The sequence below is a fragment of the Melanotaenia boesemani genome, chromosome 20 (genome assembly GCF_017639745.1).
Source record: "Melanotaenia boesemani isolate fMelBoe1 chromosome 20, fMelBoe1.pri, whole genome shotgun sequence".
NCBI lineage: Eukaryota > Metazoa > Chordata > Actinopteri > Atheriniformes > Melanotaeniidae > Melanotaenia > Melanotaenia boesemani.
The window spans coordinates 16969686-16989692 of record NC_055701.1 but is presented as its reverse complement, the minus strand read 5'-3'; the positions used below and the strand labels follow the sequence as shown (position 1 = coordinate 16989692).

The 20007-nt window shown below is 39.1% G+C and overlaps 1 protein-coding gene across 6 annotated transcripts in view; it reads right to left on the bottom strand.

Annotated features, from left to right (window-relative positions):
* Positions 1-11812: 11812 nt before the first annotated feature.
* The window catches only part of qkia (QKI, KH domain containing, RNA binding a), a 67662-nt gene continuing 59467 nt past the window's right edge, over positions 11813-20007 (bottom strand). The window contains exons 6-8 of one of the 6 annotated variants that reach the window (XM_041971736.1): positions 19425-19865; positions 16706-16780; positions 11813-15461 (exon numbers count right to left, since the gene is read on the bottom strand). In XM_041971736.1, the coding sequence (XP_041827670.1) occupies positions 15445-15461; positions 16706-16780; positions 19425-19865 (533 nt within the window). In that variant the 3' untranslated portion in view covers positions 11813-15444. The other 5 variants (XM_041971739.1, XM_041971735.1, XM_041971738.1 and 2 more) reach the window with 5 other exon arrangements.

Here is a 20007-nt window from a genome sequence, read left to right as displayed (position 1 = left end):
GGCAAAATATGAGACAGACAGAGATGCAGACTGTGATAAGAGCAGACATGTACAAGCCTCTCTGTGGCCTCAGTCTCCACAGCAAGTGTAACACAGACTTACAGTACCTCCAGCAAACATGAAATTGTTAGAGGACAGGTGTAAATATCTGGTATTGTCGTCTCTGTGTTGTGTGGTTTTCTCCAAATAGCTTCAGCCAAATAGAAGACTGTTTATTTGTTAGAAATTACATCATGCTTTAACAAGAATATAAGCATATAAAACAATCATATTCATTAGCACAGTTTCCAGCTTCATAAAGAGACAGCAATCAGTGAAAAAGCTTTCCGTTTGCAAATGAATAAGGTGGACAGACCAACTTATGGCTAGGGAAACCATTCGCAATGCTTCAGGACATGTGTGCAAAGGATTTTCTGGATGAACTAAGACGTGTCGTCTCTAAAATCTTTACTCCACAAAACAAAATTTATATACATATGCATTTATTTACATAAACAAATAAATAGAAGATAATCTCTGCATCCATCATGTAGTATTGTGGTCAGTTGTTTGAGAGCAGTTATTTCATGAAACAGTGTCTGAGGGCATGTTCTCTTATCTCCTCTACTTTCACTGGCCAAGTCTTGTATTTCAGGCTTCTGGCAGGCAGGCTGGCAGCGACCATCTATTATATATTAAATTGCACAGCATCAAATTCTTGCATTGTAGTGCATTTGTTGAATTGCACTGCAACTCAGCAGGATGGACTTGCATCACAGTGGTTGTCATGTACATTTATCGTACTGGATCTCTGGCAGTTCATCAGCTTTAGTGATGGGAGCTGTACATACCTAATGTGGAGTAAAAAATGAATGAATGAAGTGTGCAATTATTCTTCACCTCTGCATGTGTGCATCACCTCCTACATCTGCCTCCACTACCACCAGCAGGTTGAGCTCTCCCAGAAGTTATTTGCATTTGTATTTTATTCTTTTTTTTTTTTTTTTTTTTTTTACATGGAGACATCAGCAGTTACCAAGGCATCGAAACTAAATCAAACGGTACATTTTAATACCTTCACAGCAACTCCAACTTTCCTAATTTCCAAAATTACTCCACGATTTTATGTCCCTCCTGTGCTAATTACAGCTGCAGTCATTAAGACCCCAGATGAAACAGGACAATATTACACATCTCCACATGTTCACTATGGGCTCACCTGTTTAGAGATGTGTAAAAGAGTGACAGCCTGGCGCTACATTACAGCAACCTATGAAGCTGATGTGGCTGTCAGCTTTAATTAGAGACATAATGTTTTTGGATCAGAGGACTTGGTGCAGCACAGGAGGAAGAAAGGGTCAGAGGGAGAACCAAAGGGCAGCAATGAAGGGGGAAGGAGAGGCCAAAGGCTGACAGCTGGTGTGAGGAGGTCAGGCGAAGAGCTGTGGTTGAGCAAGCAGTTAGGGAGGAAACACCTAGTTACAGATAACAAACGAAACTGAGGCTAAGGAAGAGAAAAGAGGCTGTGCCTTAAAAAAAAGTCTTAAAAATTCTCTTATAAAACTTTTCAAATGGTTTTCTTGCAAAGTTCTAAGCTGGAAAGGAGAAAAACATATACATGGAAAAAGCATCAAGAGAAAACTTTTTCTGCTTTGTCATCATAAAACTCAGCATTATAAAATTTCTTAATGGACATCTAAACAAGCCTGATGTATTTAGGTCAATTTTGTGGACTGCTGAAAAGAAAATACAGCCTGCTTTAGGGTGTGGGATTTAATGGGAAAAAAAAAAACACCTCTCTGTTAAGCACTGGTGGATCGATCATGCTTTGAAACTGTGCTGCAGCCAGTGACATGGGAAACATTTAACTTGTGGATTAAAGACTGGACTCAATAAAAATTCATCATTTTTTTCAAAGTAAACATCACATCTATTAACCCTTTGAACCCTGTGCCTTATTTTTAGGCTCTAAAACCATATACCCAAAACGAGTAAACACATCCCTGCAATTACAAAGTCTATTTGCATCATTTTGGAGTCATACTAAAGGAAACACTTGTGAGATTTGTTGAGACGTGTAAATATCAGTAAATGAGCTACTGGTGAAGAATAAATGAAGACGGCACATGGCACAAATAAAAAGTTTCCATTTGGAATGATGCAGCTGTAGCTCTAAATCTTTATCAAAACATAGTACAATATGTAAACATTACTACTATAAAGGCAAACTCTAGCAGAACAAAATTAAAGAGGTTTTACTACAGGTAGTTCAGGCAAGGTCTACGAAAATAGCCATTTTGGCAAAACTTTATTCTCAAGTCCCCCAACTGGGGCACTTTCTGTTTTAAAATGCTACGAAAATGGGATTAAAGAGAAGGTAGTTTCTACAGGATTTGGCTCGAAGTTCACAGTGGACTTCCTCAAAAGGTCTAAGGCTGATACCTTTTGATAAAATGATAAAGAAGTAGAAGCTTTTTTATATTTAAGATAAATACATTTACATTGTTTTAATGCTTTATTTTTAATGTCAAGTAATTTAATTACAGTTTTCATCTAACTCTACAACATGAAATTCTGACCATGTGCACCCCAAGGTTTATTATTTACAGAACGTTACCAAAGTGATCTTGCATTTTTGTTTGTCCCTGACTTTTCTAAGGAAAGCAAGCAGCTAACAGTCAGATGCACAAGAAGCCATGTGCCAGCTGTTGGAATAGACAGTAGTTATAGTACTGCTTGAAATGTTCTCTCATCTTTTTGAGTATGTTCCGATAAAAGATGTGGGAAAATGCCACTGAGCTACTACCGACAACTTGACACAAAGAAACGTGTTAACATTGTGTTAAGTGAAACGCCTAATCTGTAATTCGCTGTGTGTGAGTGCGTGTGTGCTGATGGGCCTGCGTACACAAATGCCTGCCAGGCCAGAGTTGAGATTTAGCTCTGATGCAGATCTGACAAGAGAAACTAATCCAAGCAAAGGGGGGAAAAAAACTTCCTTTCTAATGTTTATATCCCCTGTGAGCCAATATTAATTACAGACACAAATCCAGAAACAATGTAGTCATTTGTCTCACTGAATACACACACACATGCATATGCTGACATACACACACGCAAGGAAAAATGGCACCATGCTAATGTGGCATCTCTTCCTGAGTCAGGGATTTGGATGACATTATGCATGTGTATGTGGAGGTCCTACAGCAGGAAGTTCATTAGCACCTAATCGCTCAATGTGAGGCTGCCCGACATAAAGGATCTCACCAAGACCTCACCAGCATGCTGGGAACTCAGCCTGAGGGGAAACACACCCAGTATGGAGGCACATCCTTAACATATAACACAAACATGCAAGCATAAAAGTGAAAATAAACAATCCCAGAAGAACTTTCACCTGCTGTTTCCACTGTATGTCTTCATACATTATTAACACTCCGTCTCATTAAATGGTTTTCGCTACACCCAAATAAACCTGCAGATGTTAACGTTTTTAAATTCTTACAGCTTATTGAGTGTTATTCTGAAACAGCTGTGATAAAGAAATGTTGGTAAAAACTTGATTTTAAGATTTTTATGTGTGAGGACTTAAAAAATATTCTGGCTCTTACTGCATCTTTAGGTAAATTGCGTGATATGTTGTAATTTGTCAGTTTATCAAACAAAAAGATTATAAAATTATAATGAGCTTATTGAATATTTAGTAGCGACGGTATGATGTAATTATTTCCTGAATGAGATCATCAGTCTCATATCGTTGTGGGAAAATTTTAGTCGTGTTCTGCTTTGTAGTTTTGTTTTAGGTTTAGTTGTGAAACAAGTGACCCCACAGTTGGCTGTATAAGCATATAGATGAACGCATGCAAATTGATGACTGCAAGGATTTCAATACAAACCCAGATCATCAGCCCTCCACCACCGTGCTTGACAGTTGGTATGATATGTTGTGTTTGGCTTCCACCAAAAACGGTTCTGTGCTTTATGACCAACTTTGGCTTCATCTGTTTGGAGAACATTCTTCCAGAAGTCTTGTGACGACTTTGCAAACCAAAGCTGAGCTGCTTAGAAAAAAATGCTTTCTCTTTGTAACCCTTCCAAATAAACAATACTTGTTTACTAAATTTGCTGTCACAAACTTAAACAGGTAATGAAAGAGAGGCTGGTAGAGAATGTGATGTAATTCTTTCTCTGAGGATTGTACAGTCTGAGTTTCGGGTGAACTAGCTGAGATGTCCACTTCTGCCAAGATTGTCAGCTGTCTTGATTGTTTCCCACCTGTGATTAATCTTTCTCTCTGTAGAATAATGGACTCCATATTGTTTGGAACTTATCCTATATCCTTTTCCAGATGAGTGTTTCCAGTGTTGATGTTTTACTCCTTGGCATTGTGTTAACACACACCTGAATGACCAAAAAAATGCCCAAACCTCTGCATTTATCAAGAAACTCACACAGATGAGGATCAATTCATCAACTGTATTTGATCAGCACCACTTGGCTGCTACTACCCCATTAATTCCTTTGGAAGTAGTTAGGGTGGTCTTAAATGCTTAACTGCTTCTCTGTGTTGATTTGGATTCTTGTTAAATTAATAAATGCTGTTTTTCTAAGGTTGTAAAGTCCCAGTTTTAAGACCTGCTGAGTGCTGAGGCTCAGATTTGCTGTTGCTGATTATACTTCATTAATGGCAGGAAAACTGTCTCACACAATCTCCTCCTTCTAAATTTCTGCAGAGCTACATCAAATAACGGCCTTATTTTCAGATTTTGGTCCAACAAAAACAATTACAAATTGGAACTGTCAGAATCTGCCTGCATAATGACACACAGCTCCCTGATAATGTGGTGTTGGAAAGCTGTACTCCACTGGAGTTGTGCTAAGATGTGTGTGTTTGTGTGATTGAGTGCTGGGCCAGAGAGCAGCGAGACACAGGTGTATTAAATTGGGTCAGCGTTTTCATTTCCCAGGGTGAACACACGCATACACACACACACAGACTAACAGCATTTTGCTGTTTCAGTGTGAACCCTGATGCTAACACACCTGCTTTAGCTGCACACACATCCATACAGTATACATGCATGCATGCACACATCAGCTTACACACTTTGCTGTTAAGTAGGATTAGAAGTTATATTTTGCACCCTGAATTAGACAGAGGAAGAGGAAGGGAGGCTGTTCCTTGGCCCTGTCTGTGACTGTTTGTGTTTATGTATGAGTGTGTGGAAGCAATGTTTACACGGCTGCTGTGTCCAGAGATCAAACCACTCGAGAGCCGAGTCAGAGGAAGGTCAACTCCCATCAAAGAGGCTCGAACTTCCATCAAAGCAAAGTTTTAGTTATGTGAGCTTGTGTCTGTTTTTATGGTGACCACCCTTCCTGGTGTTCACCTTCACATGACTGAACTCTGATTCTACACAATACTTTGAGAGCATGTTGAATATGAGAAGCAGCACTGAAAATATGCATCTATGAGAATGAACTGCTGCAGCTGCTTTTGATGCTGATGATACAATGCTAATTAGCCTATTAGATACATATAAATATGGGTTAATTTGCTCACTTTATAATAATAATCTCAGTGGTTTTGCTCTGCACAGCTGTGCAAGAGATGGTGCTACAAAGATTATTTGGGTTTATTTTTGCTAACAAAGGATGGATGGATGGATGGATGAGATTAACCAGTGCCTGGACTACATTGAAAGTACTCTTAGTGCATTTCATGCTCATCAATATCGACTCACACGATTTAAACTGACATCATGTGAACTGCTTCCATCAGCCTCGATCCAAACAGATACTGACAACAGACTGATCTAATTTGACAAAGGGAATATTTAAAAATTAATCTCAAATACTTGAACCTTTTACAACAGAACAGAGATCAGTATTGCCAGATGAGTGTTGACATAAGAAGGATGAAATCCTGAAAGGTATGCAGGCCTTCGTGTAAGGTTTGGGTTCAGTATTTTCAAAGAATGTGGGGTCTCAGTTTATCACAGTGAAACCAGATGACCAGCAATCCTAGTTCTCCGTTTTAGGGCTTGAAAACAGGTTCACGTCAAATTGAAGTCCATAAAGTTGATGTAGAATATTTCTCTATAAAATGTCTAATTTAAAACTAATGGAAACTACCTGATTTTAACTATAGGGATGCAAAATATCTACACATCCCCACAATGCTGTTAAAAAGGTTTTATACAGTGACTGTACAGATAATTTATTCATTGTTGTGAAAGTGTAGCCTCACCCGCAAGCCCCCAATTTTGTCTCTAATCAGACAAACTGTGGCAAAAAGATTAGAAATCATTGCAGGTCTAATTTTATATCCTTCCAGGAGGCCCCTCATGAATCGTTCATTCCCCACTTACCTCCTCAGAATCAAGTCCTTTTCTTTAACATTTTAGCTACTAACACTTCAGCTTGCTCCTGTCTTATTGTCTCAAGTAGATGATCTCAGGTGAATTAACCATTTCCTCGCTACTTTTCCAGCCACTAAATATCAGCACATGTACTTTACACAACCTGTTATCTTCTGCTTCAACACCACGCCTTATATTTACAGTAAATTTGACGTGACATGCATGCAGAATTCAGTATGTCACAGTTTGTTTGTTGTGAGTGAGCGTAGTCAGCACAGACAGAAAGAGACAGGTCTGATACAGGGAATCTCCAACACACACACACACACCTGTTAGACATCCTCTGTCAGCATTAGGTGACACAGCAGGCCTGCAGAATTCACACCTGTCTAGATCACTCAACACAAAAACAGAGCAGAAGCAGCAGAAAAGCTGCAATGGCGAGGAAGATTCATCATGTTGTCCAGGCAGGAACAGCATGACAGATGGCTCAGTAATTTGATTTCTTATAGTGACATTTGAGCATCAGTGTGTGTATATGAGTGACAAGTAAACTGTTGACTGACCGGTCTCTTTTTCTTTTTTCATGTTATGAAGACATTCGATCTTATGGCATGTCTGCCACCTTCCCAGGATATGTTTTCAAGAGCTTTTCTTAGAAAGATAGATACCAGACGATATAGTCACCTGTGCTCTTTAGTTCCAAGTGATGGATTCTAAAATGACTCCTACTGATTCCTCATGGAGAAATGCTCTCTTGACACAAGATAAATAAAAGTGATGTTATTTTGTCTCAGTCTCTCAGTGCAGCCTCCGACACAACATCCAGCTGCTCAACTATGTCACTCGGCACAGGTGCCCACAAAACTATAGAATTTCATTCATCAATCTAAGCTTGAAACCTGCAACAACTGCATCCTCTTTAACAAGTCACCACACACACACACACACACACACACACACAGAGAGAGAGAGAGAGAGGCAACCACAGAGAAACAGCTGCACTCTGATGAATGCCCTACATTCATTCCACAGGAAGCCAGTTCATCTGTCACTACTGATGCAACCTTTCCACTCTACCCATTCACAGCACACACATGCGCAGATACACCAACTCCACTTCTCTTTCTCTGATTATACACCCAGCTGGTCTCTGCGACAAATGCTCCTTTGATGCATCTTCCTGGGGGCCAAAGCCAGCATCAGCACCCTCCTCCTCCACCCTTCCACTTCTCTGCTCTTTTTCACTCCCTGCTTCCTGCATGACATTAAAGTCACTTCCAGCAGCCTCCTCGTGAACCGTTACTCCCCGCTAACCTATTCAGCAGCAGCTCCATCCTCCAGCAGGAGGATGAGAGAAGAGATGAGAAGGCGAAGATGTCCTGTTGTTTGGGGTTTTCCTGCCCGGTTGCCAGTTTATGCCGAAATGAGACGTCCACTTCAAACTGTTCTTGTTTTTGAGACATACTCAAATAAATTCGGTTCAAATGTGATTCCGCTGTGTTGCTTTCCAAACAGTGACAGGAGCTGCTTCTCTCACCTTTGCACAGCAAGTGAGAAGAAAGACTTTGAATTGTGGATTGGTGGAAAACTTTTAAATGCAAATTTAAATGAGTGCAGATGCATTTAGATGCACCAGAATTGTCCCATTTTGGATCATCAGTGTCAATACTCGAGATGTGTGGCAGACTATAATAAATATCTCATAAGTCCAACCTAAATAAAGCAGACCCTTGGTCTGCAGAACACTTGACATCCAGCCGACAGATGTACATGTGGCAACATAGACACCAGATTAAGATGTAAGCATACCTACCTTTAGTCGTTCTGTTGATAGGATTATGCTTGTTTTCAGTCTTCAGCCCGATTTTATTTGGATGACAACAGCATTAGCTGAGATAGTCAGGTTTGCACCGGTTCTGATATTACAGGCTGCCATCTGTATTTGACAGGACACTATTTAGTTAATAAACTTCAAATTTTTGCTACTGTTCTCAAATGGGTCCTTCATGTTTATGAGCCATAGATGTCAGCGATATATATTGGCAAATAAACAATTGTATTTATATAAATCTTTATTTTTATTTATTTCAGATCATTTTAGAATTAAGTGTTAAAATGTTCTGTTGATTTCTGATATGCCCAAAAAAAAAAAAAAAAGAATTTGGTCAACACATGAAAAAACATTTTTATTTACCAAACTGACTTGTGGATGAATTCATGCAATATTTTGGTTTATTTGCATTTTATTATTTACACCTACAATGTCAGAAATCCAGACAGATCACGGTGAGAGTTGAGGGCGATGAAAGGACAGGAGCGTCCTCATCACAGTGCTAGGTCATATGCAGTAAACTTTGATAAAACCCAGATATGAGTTTATTGAAAATTCAATAAATTGATACCCAGAATCGAACATCAGTTCCCTCATGCTAGTGCAGGCATGACATTCAATTTCAAACACCCATTATGAGAATCTGTGTTAGCACCCACATTATTTTCTTTTACTGATATGTATCTCATATTTAATGATTGTAATACGTCTATTTATAAACGGTGAGCAGCTGAATTGTTTGACCTGCAGCTTTTAGTGCGTGGATGACCTCTGTGATAAGTTCACGGTGTGGAGCAAAGACAAGATGACACGATGTTGCGTCAAGCGATATTAAAATAGATCTGGCTGAGTTGTATCAGTTCTGTTTGGAATGGAAGCGTTAACTTTTAACCTGACACCGTACTACTTCATGTCATCTGTCATACATGAAAGCCAGAGGAGCAAAACCATCAACTGGACTAAAGTAGAGTGAAATATGAGGATTTATGTGCCAGTTGTTCCTCAAGATGGTTTCAATGCAATAATGACTCAACCCATCATTCAGAAGGTCAACATTTTGCTCTTACTTCACAGGGATAAGACTTTATTTTTCTCCAGGTTTGAGCTGGCAGATTTAATTTCCTAAATGTGGCGCACCTACCTTGAAACTCCCAAGTCACAGCAAATCCAAAGAAATGTCACCGATAAAGAGGAAAAGGACGAGTCCAGGTAGAGCAGTCAGAGGGAAGCTTGAAAATATGGTTCTTTATTGCACACTTGACATTTTTTCTCCTTTTTATTTATTTATTTTTTTTTCTTTTTTGGTGTGAGCAACAAAAACTGGCATTACATATTTGACACCCTGTTCAAATATTTTAACCTTCTTTAAAAACAAGGAAAACACAAAACAAAGTCTACTTCACATGAAAACGTACAACTCCACAAAAGAAAATCTCACAGATATTAGTGCACCACTATTTGAATGAGGAACTTACAGATTAGAATCACACTAATGTAGTTTTAGGAAAACGCTTTAAAATTTTCATCACTGTCATAAAGATGAGAAGAGAAAAGAAAAAAAAAAAAAAGAGGGGGGCTAAAATGTTCTTCTGTATTTTGTAAGCTTAACCAATAAACCACCTGAGTGCTACATTGCTGAGGACTAGTTAACCTGCTGTTTAACTTATGGGAGGAATGTTTGTTAAAGAGAAGAAAAATAAAAAGACTGACAGGTGACAAAGGCAGTTAGTAGATAAATACACTGAATGCCCTGCGATGGGTTTGCCAGAGATGGCAGCAGTATGCAAACAGGCGTTTGCTGCATACTGCGGCCCAGTCAAGGAGGGGAAACACCTGCGACAAATATAAAATTATGTACATGCTGACAGAAACAAAAAAAAAAAAAAAAAAGTGTTTTGTTTTTGAGTTCAACAAATAGCTTTTGGTGATAAAAGAGACAGAAAATTAGCACTTGAAATGATTAAAGTACAAAAATATATAATTTCCCAATCTTAGAAAAAAGGCACTTTTTACCGAACAGCTGCAACGTTTTACACATGTTGTGCTTCAGGAAATAACCTGGTGCCACTGAGAAACTTGGAGCATAATTATAGACTGTAACTGGACGGATTTAAGCTCAAGTTACTCAGAACAGTACAAAATGAGCCAATCAAAAAAAAAAAAAAAAAAAAAAAAGTAAATGTTTGAATGTAAATGTCTCAAAACAAGGTTTTGAGGCAAAAAAAAAAATAAATAAATAAAATCACCTGTCTTCAGATCAAAGACAAAATATTAGTCTCAGCAAGAACAGAGATGTTAATTTTCATGTTAGAAACTTCAAACCTTTGTTCTGTGCTTGCTGAGGCAAGAGAAGAATTGCAACACGAGTTGTTTGTTGTGCAGATTTAAAACCAACAAGAGGGGGAAAAAAGATCTAGAGGCGCCACTCAGTGGGTTAAAGTAATAATCAGGATTAATAAAGTTAATCTTTCGCTTGTGTGTCAGTGTCAATACTCCGAATTAGTGAAAGGAAGAGAGAAGCTGGAAAAAGAGAGAGAAGCGATGAAAGAACCCTGGGACAGTCGGAACGAACGCGCCCTGGCAGAGCTTCAGACAAAAATCTCCCTGAAAAAACAATAAGTAGAGGCTAGCTGAAAGCTATATCAGCATTTTACACAGAAAGAAACAGTAAGGTTGTTTTGATCCCAAAGCACTTCACATTGGCGTGGCAAACTAGTGTCTAAGCATTATAAAGCTCCCAAATGGCCGGTATTAGTTGGTGCATTAATAGGCTGAATGGGGGGGACAACAGCTGGAGATAGCTGTAATGCTGCTATCCAGACATAACGAGTCAAGGGTGCAAGGAAAAAAAGACGGCTTTAGACTTTCACACAACTGTCGTCTATAAATTTGCCCCCAGTGTGAGTTGTAAATAACTCTCTACATTTAGAGTGCATGATGAGATGTTCTGCTCAACATTTTCACAGTGAAATTAATCCTTTTGAGATGACTAATGTGCAGAATTTTTGCAGATTGTGATTAGTGCTGCACTAACTAATAGTCAGAGAAAGGCTGTTTGTGGTAAATGGAGTTTTATCTTTAGGGATTAAGGGTTTTTGACTTTGAGAATAACCCCTGTGCACAGACAAATCTCCCTTTTAAACACAGTGTGCCTTGTTTAAGGGAAAACTGCTGACCCAGAATGATTGCAAGCATTGTTGCAGCGCATACACCCATCGCCTACCTACCCACGTTCCCGCCGCCACACGGGGGTGGTGGTGGGTGTGGGGGTGGGTCAGTGACACAGAAGGACATGACAACTAACAGAGTCGTCGTCTCCAAGAGGGACGACGGGACACAGCAGCAGGGCTGGAACTGAGAGGGGCGAGTATAGAGAGTGTCAGCAGAGTGCGTGAGCGGAGTGAGGGACGCTTATCAACTCGTGCAGTTTCCAGTTAGGCTGTGTGTGTGCTGTGGTTGTATGTAGAGCGCATGTGCACAGATGGCTTTGTGCATGTGTGTGTTTATGTAATGTGCTTGTCAGTCAGTGGAAGTTGTGGCCAGACACTGGTTTTAATCGTGTTAGTCCGTAAACCAGACCAAGGTAATACATTCATGAAACCGGTTAAAAACACAAGACAAAATTTCAGCAAGTTAGTAAAATTCTTACTAAGAATGTTTTATTAAAATAAATGCCAAGAGGTTAATAAGAAAAATAACAGCATACACCATGAAAACTAAATGCAAGCATGTAAAAATACTTATGACAAGAAAAACTAATAAAGTAGCTAATGAGTTAAACAAGCTGGGAATTGGCAAGAAAACAAAATTTAACAGGGAAAAAGGCAACACTCCCCACAATAGACATTTTAAGATGTAGAAGAGGTGGGGGGAAGAAGAGAGGGCTGTTTTGAGGGGGGGTTGCAGTGGGTTTCATTAAAAAAAAGAAAAAGCACTCAGAAACATGATTAATATACATATAAAATGAGATTAGAAAAATACATTATAAACCTGTAACAATGGCTGTTAATTACATTATCATACATGTAGTAGGCAGGCCAGAGAGAATACGGTAGGTATAGAATCAACCTTTCACCTGATGGACTTATCCAGCCGCTCACAATGACAAAGCAAGTTGTAACATTGCAGAGGGAATTTTCTTAATACTGTCAAATGCTGAATTGCCATCATTTGCTCCATTTTAATATTGCATTTCAATTTAAAATAACACTGAAAAAGAAAATTTCATTGACCTTTCGGCGTAACAGCATGATGAAAGAGCTATGAAGAAAAAAAAAACTGCCAGGGGTCATATTGGATCTAAAAATTCCTCAATTTAATGTCATTTCACCTTGCAGCGATAAACCGGTTGTTTCCATAACTGAAAACTATTTGGCTGTGAAACGGAGTTGCTCGTTTCATTATCCAGCGCTTCATTTGTCCATTAGAAATCTCATTATTGTATTGATAGTTTTGTTGTCAACTCGACACAGAGACGACTGGATGCTTTCAGTTTTCAGCTGTTGAAACAAACCGACGTGCCGCCAGTGGGGACGGACCCCCACTTTCCTGTCCATTCTCTTGAGTCTTATGTATTTTTCTCAGCTCATGATCACAACATGTTCTGGCAGACTACTGGGTCTCTATTGGCAGTTCAATTTGTTCTAGGAAGTTAATCACACTTACCAAAAAAATCAAGACAATATCTTATATGATCATTAAAATTGAAAATAAAGAAAAAAAAAAAGACAACAAAACCTGCTTGTACAGCAGAGTAAAGGGCCATCAAGTAAAGGAAAAAAAAAAATGATTTCAGGAAGACAAAACCATGGCACATATTTTTAGCTGGTCAAAACGACTGCCATTCTTTTTGCATAGAATAACTTCAGTAACGCCACGCTGCGGTGGGAGCTACCCTGCTCGACTATTCAGAGCGTGTAACACTAGCCATTCCTCTCTGCGCCATCTTGGTGGGTGCTGGATATTATTGAACACAACTGGAATACTAGAAAACAGAAACCACTGTTGATAAGGCACTTTGATTTTGATCCATTTAGGTGTCTGTCTCAGTGATCTCACCAGCTTTCAGAGGGTTATAACTGTTTTGGTCTTTGTCTTCCTTTTCCAATCATATTCAAGGTAACAGCACGTTTTTCCCACCCACGAAGTTTTTCTGTTTTCTTCTACACTGTTCGAAACATTTTTATGTTTTTTTTTTTTTTCAATTTTATAACTGCAAGTAAAGTATCAAAAGCTAAAATTGCCAAAAATAGATAAATTTTTTTTTTCATCTCCAGCACCCTGTAAAATTATGGTTTTTTTTGTTCTCTTCTGTATTTGTATATGCAATGACAGATATCTACATTTTATAATATTTATATATATATTTATATATATATATAACGTATGTATAAAGCAATTTGAACAGGCAGGCATGGCTTTCACATCCTATTTTTTTCTTGAGAGAGTAAAACAAAGGATTGTGGGCTCAGAACCTAGACTATAATCAGAGGGAGATGTGACACATTGTGGATGCACTTTTGGATTTTTTTTTTTTTAATGTTTTACGTTTACAAACACAATAATAATAGTTTATAAAATGCAGGAAGGCTCAGATTATACCAACCTAGTGCCCAAACGTGCACAAAATAATTCAGTGGAGTTGAAATTAAAAAACAGAAAACAGGCTGAATTTTGAGATGAAAACAAAAAAAAAGAGATAATAGAAATTAAAACTTGCTTGTTCATGTGGCTGATAAAATAACCCAAAATAGAAGCCAGGTTTTTATGTTGAAATCCTTTATGTACAGAACTTCAAAGTATCCTTCCCCCTAGCAACGCACTGTAAATGAGCGTGTTAATTTAGTGTTAATTGCCTGTGTTCACCTCAGAAAAACACTGAGCAGTAATGACTGGCTCGGTTTCAGCTGAAGGCAGGCACCAAAAGTTCACACCCTTCCAAACTCTAAAAATCACAAAGTGAGCCCTCTGTGAGACAGATGCATAATTGCAGATATATATTTCTCCGGAAAACCCTTTGGCTAAATATGCACACAACACTTTTTTTTTCTTTCTTCTTTTGTATTTGTTGATCACAGCTCAGCTAACTCATTGAGATATATTTCTAAATACATCAGGCACTGTATAGTGGATGTAGTGTGGATGGGGGCTTAGCAATGGTCAGTGGCTTATAAGCACTGCCCCAATGTCCCCAAAGCCTCAGCACACCCTACTTTCATTGTAGTATTAATTAAAACACACACACACACGCGCACACACAGACCCATCAACCCAAGAAGTGACCCTCCCAACTTGCCTTTCTTAGTTTCTGCAGCCTGCCTCTGACTTTAGATTGGATTCTGTTTTAGCTGGTCTACATAGGCAAAGCTAATTAGTCAAATATGAACAGAAAAAACTAAATCAAGTGGAAAAAATGACTAAAGGAAAGCAACAAATCAAGACAGAAGAAAAAAAAAACAACACATAAATCATAAAAAGCTCCTTCTGCAATCATTTCAGCCATGCTTTTTTAAAAACAGACAGAAAGCCGTTTAGAGGGGCACACCCAGAATGTGTCAGCTCATCATTACAACACAGAGCTCAACAACTAAAATACATGTGAAAAATGACAGAAATTAAACAAGTTAATTTGAGCGTATGTTCTCTTTCCTTCCATTTCTTTTTCTCTCGCATCAGGTGGGTGTTTGAACAGGGTGGGAGCAGATACGCTCATATATATGCTTAGATCGGGGTTAGGTCAAGGAGGGGAGAATGAGGGTGATTATGTAATTACTCTGAAACCAAATGGTTTGCGTCACAGAGATGAAGAACTTTGACTTAAAACAAGTGAGGTCACCAAATCAGAGCAAGTGAGGGGGAGTGGGTAGGCAGGGTAGGGTGGGTGTCTTTATTGCTATATAATTCAGTGCAGATTCATGAGTAATATCACAAACACGTCCACCCAGTACATGATTCATGAAGAAAAAGAAAGAGAAAGAATGGGAATTAAACTCAATGAACAGAGGGAAAAAAAATGAATAATACACAACTTTGTTGGGTTTTGTTGTGTTTCAGTGAAGATTCTGCGTTGGTTTCTATGTTTTTTTTTTTTTGTCAGAACGTGTTAGGGTAACTGTACGGGCAGGCGCCTCTCTCTCTCTCTCGCTCTCTCTCTCTCTTTCACTTGCGTCCGAGAGGCTAGCAAAAGGCAATTACCAGTTAACTGATCAGCAGGCAGGCTTGGGGCGGCTCGTCATTGGGTGAAGAGTTCAGAGGTCAGAAGGTCATGTGTTAGTTGCCGGTGGCGGCTAGGTGGTTAGAAACAAAAACAAAACAAACAGAAAAAAAAGATAGAAAGGATATTAGTGTCAGCAAGAAGAGACTGGAATGACATCATTTTAACAATAAAATGAATGCAAACTCTCATGTCGCCCCCCCTCCCCCCTCCCTCGCTCCTAATTTCACTGCTGCTATGAGATGAACCCAACTAATATCATTATAACCATGATGGTGTCACATCATGATCCAACTGCTAAGCCCCGCCCACAATCAGGTAGCTTGGTGGTTTTAATAAAGCAGCAAACCCCCCACCCCCTGAAAAAAAAAACCCACAACACAAAAGCAAAGAGAGGCCCAACAAATAATTAAATTAACAAAAATAATCTAGTGTTTTAGAGTTTTCCAGGTTGGAGTGCAAGTTGCAAATGGTGTGATTAGTGGTAAAATAACTAGTTATGTGAGGGATAACTGACTAGTGTTAAATGTGCAATGAATAGATGAATCAATGTTTTCTGATTCTTTCTCTTTATTTAGCAGTATATTTTTTATATAATATAAATATACACAAAACCATAAATACATTTGATATAAAATGCTCAAATATAAAATGACAGTACCTCATGTACAACTGAAATATTAAAAAAAATGTATTTAGCTTCATTTCAATATAACTGCAATACACTGGAGAGAATGCAAGCTACTTTAGCTAATGTCTGTGCGTGTATATCTTCCATAGAAAAATAAAAACCCCAAATAAATTTGAATTCAATGGTGAAATGATGCCTGGTAGCAGCGGGGCTGCTTGTCTTCTGCAGACACAGAATAGACATGCTTCTCCTTTGTCTTTGCTCCTTATGAGCCCAGGAGATAAATCATGTATGGGAACAAGCCTGCCCCATTTTAGACTCTAATCTCACATCAGAGGAATGTCATTATACACCTCCAAAACTGCCTGCAATGTATTTACCTATCCTGGCTTCACAGCTGTATGAACCAAAACTTCTTAAGATCACTTTTGCCTGAGCTTTGACATATACACAGTCTATACAAACTGCATATGTTAGGTGCTAAATGTAAACAAAATGTGCATACCACAGTCAACCATCTAGCTGGTGTGTGGATATACGGGGTAGGAGAGGTGGTGGGGGGGGAGGAAACAAACAAAAAAGAAAAAAAAAACACAATATACAATTTCCCAACTAAGGCATTGAGGCAAAATAATCATTAAAATGCATCAGTCAATAGCAAAGTGTAGCTAAAAGACTAAACTGACCTCTGTCAGCGGTCACAATCCTTTGGTAAGGATGGACCCGCGTGTCATGCCGTCTCACTTTAGTAGCCATTGCACCTAGATTGTAACAGGTCCACAAGGTTAGACACCATTCACTTTTAAGGGCAGAAACAGTCATCTTTTACAATAATAACATTCACATTTTAACCATTATGATTTATAATACTTGGATTATACAATACACAGATTATAGTACATATACACACCACACATATCTTTCTTTTTTCTCTCTCTTTTTACATGTAGAAAAATGTAGTAGAAAAAAATAATGCATCTTTTTGGAGTTTTTCTTGGTATTCAAAAATGCATAACTTAAGTACTAAAATTCCACAGTGCTCAAAGTTAAATGGGGGCTCTTTGAAAAGGGGGCAGGTGAAGAGTACGGGCTCCTGGGCTGTCTAGAAAAATAATGTGATTCTTCCTGTGAGATCCAAATGGGAACTGAGAGAAATTTGTCTCTCTATTTTGAAAGGTGGGGAAATCCAATACAGCTCTGATGGTAATTGAATAGTGCCAGACACCACCTGCCTCTCCCTCTTTCCTTCATTTTCTCTTTCCCACTTTCACCATTTCTCTCCAGGTCAATCTGCTCACAGAAGGCAGAGACTGTCATTTTCCTCCCATATTTGTCACAACTGATTTCTTCCTACTGCAGTGGTTGACATGGATTCATATACATAACACAGTCTGTGTGTCACAGTATGTTCAAGTACTGCAAAATATGTGATGCGTGAAGGAATTAAGAAAAATAAATCAAGCATTCCAAGAGAAAACGGGAGCCATGTGAAATACGTTGTTCTGGCATTGTTCAGACCTGGGTTTTGGCTGATAGCTATGCAACCAACTAAACTACTCTGAAGGAGCAGATGGCCTAACATCATCTCTCAGAGAACCGATAGTGCTTAGATACAGTAGCGCATGCAGTCGAGCCAATTCCATAAGAGTGTGTGAGTGTGAGAGTGTTTCCACAGGGCCCTGTGTTGCTGAAGGCACCAATCGATAGTGTGAGTAAATAAAATGCACTAAGCTGGTGTAAACCTGCAAGTTAAAGAGAGAAAAGCCAGTCAGCTGCCCCTGTCTGTTCTACACATGTCCTCAGAGGCACCTCAGATACATAGGTCAGCTAAAATCACACTCGTGTCCGGTGTTGCCACACGATGACTTTAGAGGAACACTATGTCAAGCATAAAGGTGGACACAATCTGACAAAGTCTCTTCTGTCTCAACATGGGAAACAGCTTACTAAAGCAGCTGTTAGGGATGTCACGATTACTGATTTTCTTGGTACGATTACTGTAAAAGAAACAATCACGATTTTAAAATCATCATATTTATTATGCATTAATTCATTTCCCAGCACTATAAATGTTAAAATTCAAATGAACATTTCTTATCGGTCTAAGTTTTAACTGAGGCTGTCAAAGAACTACCATTCACCCAGAAAGTGACACTGTTCTAGCAGTGGCTGGGAAAACACACTTAGTCATAGAAGCCGTTTACCTGGACACACTGTATGTGTCAAGCATTATTGTATGTGAGCAAAAAAATCTACTAAAAAGATTCATTTAAAAAAAAAAAAAAAAAAAAAAAAAAAAAAAAAATATATATATATATATATATATATATATATATATATATATATTTATATATATATATATATATATACTACTGTCATAATTTATACATCAATGCAAAGAGATTAATCTGTAGAATTAATGAATTTTGTTTTTCCTTTTAATTAATGTAAACAACAAAGTTATTGCTCATATTAAAAATCTGAATTTGATATTATTTGGGCGAGAGAAGCTGATTTTTGGATTTTGAATTTGGTGGATTTTTTTTTTTTTTGTTTTTCTTTTCATGTAAAGTGACAATATTTAGGAATCTTTACGATTCATTAATTGTAACATTTAACACCCTGATTAACTGTGAAATAAAATGTGACATCCCTAGCCGCAGAGCAACATATGGTCAACATATCAGACTACTTCTTTAAAAGATGTACAGTTGTCTCTTTGGTAGCAGATATGTTGAGCTTTATGCACCAATGACAGCAATATATGGACCTTTGTACTGAACTGTCCTCCTGACACAGAAACTATGGGGAATGTTAGGTATAAGCACAAAAGGCTCAAGTTCAAGAGCAGGGACGCTAAGACAATGGAGGGAAGGGAAGAAAAAGAAAAAAGGGAAGACTGGAGGAATTTAATGAACATCCCCAGTGGGAGTGGGAGAGGGACTATCTACAGGCATCAAGGCTTGCCTGCAGAAAACGGCACAGAAAAATTATTTCAAAAGCTGCAGAAATCCAAGGGGATCTGCCGCCAGACTGAATATGCCTCCGGGCCAGTGCATGAAAGTGTTAGAGAGCAAGCTGTATGTATGAGTGTATTTCTGTCAGTGTGCCTCAACTCACACTGAGGAAAGTCCTCCTATAAACCTTACAGAAAAGAGGCAATGTACACCTGAGAGCACATTTGTTTGGTGAGAGTAACAAAAAACAGTGAAATAACCCTCTTAAAGAGCAGAAAGAGACTTAACAACCTGGCCCTAACAAGGTCATTTTTGTCCCTGTTTGCCTTTTAAATTGTGGTGTCCATATGAGCCACATTGCTGGTCATCCCATCACCAAGAGCTTCACCAGCACATCCACCCTGTGAGTTTGTCTGTTTTGATCCTCAGGTGGACACAACATATTTACCTTTCAACAAGTCCTGACTGTGGCTCATGGTAGCCGCGTCCAGCACCCCAGCTCCGGGGTAAAACAAGCTGCCATCGTGTCCAGGCTGGCTAAAGTTGGCCGCTGTACCTGCTGCACCCATGCTTCCCCAGGCTCTCTTACCTAGAACCCCACTGTGCTCGATGGGGTACTCCAGCAGGGAGGTGGGTGCCAAGGTGTAAGGGTACTCGTAAGGAGTGGTGTAGATTAGCCCAGCATCCGGTGTGGGAGGCACCAGGGTGGGGGTGCCATTGGGCAGCATGGCAGCCATCTGAGTAGGCCGGATGAGGTTCATGATGGGCGCCCCAGCTGGTGTTGGGGGTCTGAGTGCTGGGGGAGGCAACACCTGACCTGTGGGGGCCGCTATGAGGCGCGGGCCCTGAGCGGCTGCTGCCGCCGCTGCAAGAGAGAACGCAAGGGTGGCTGCCATAAGCAAGAGAGCAAAGGACAGATTTAGAAAGAAAAAGAAAGAGAGGACAAGAAACAAAGTGTAGCGTGGTTGATTGTTTTCACAGATGAACAGTGAAAGGTGAAAATATAAAGGAGGAAAAAAGGGTGAAGTAGA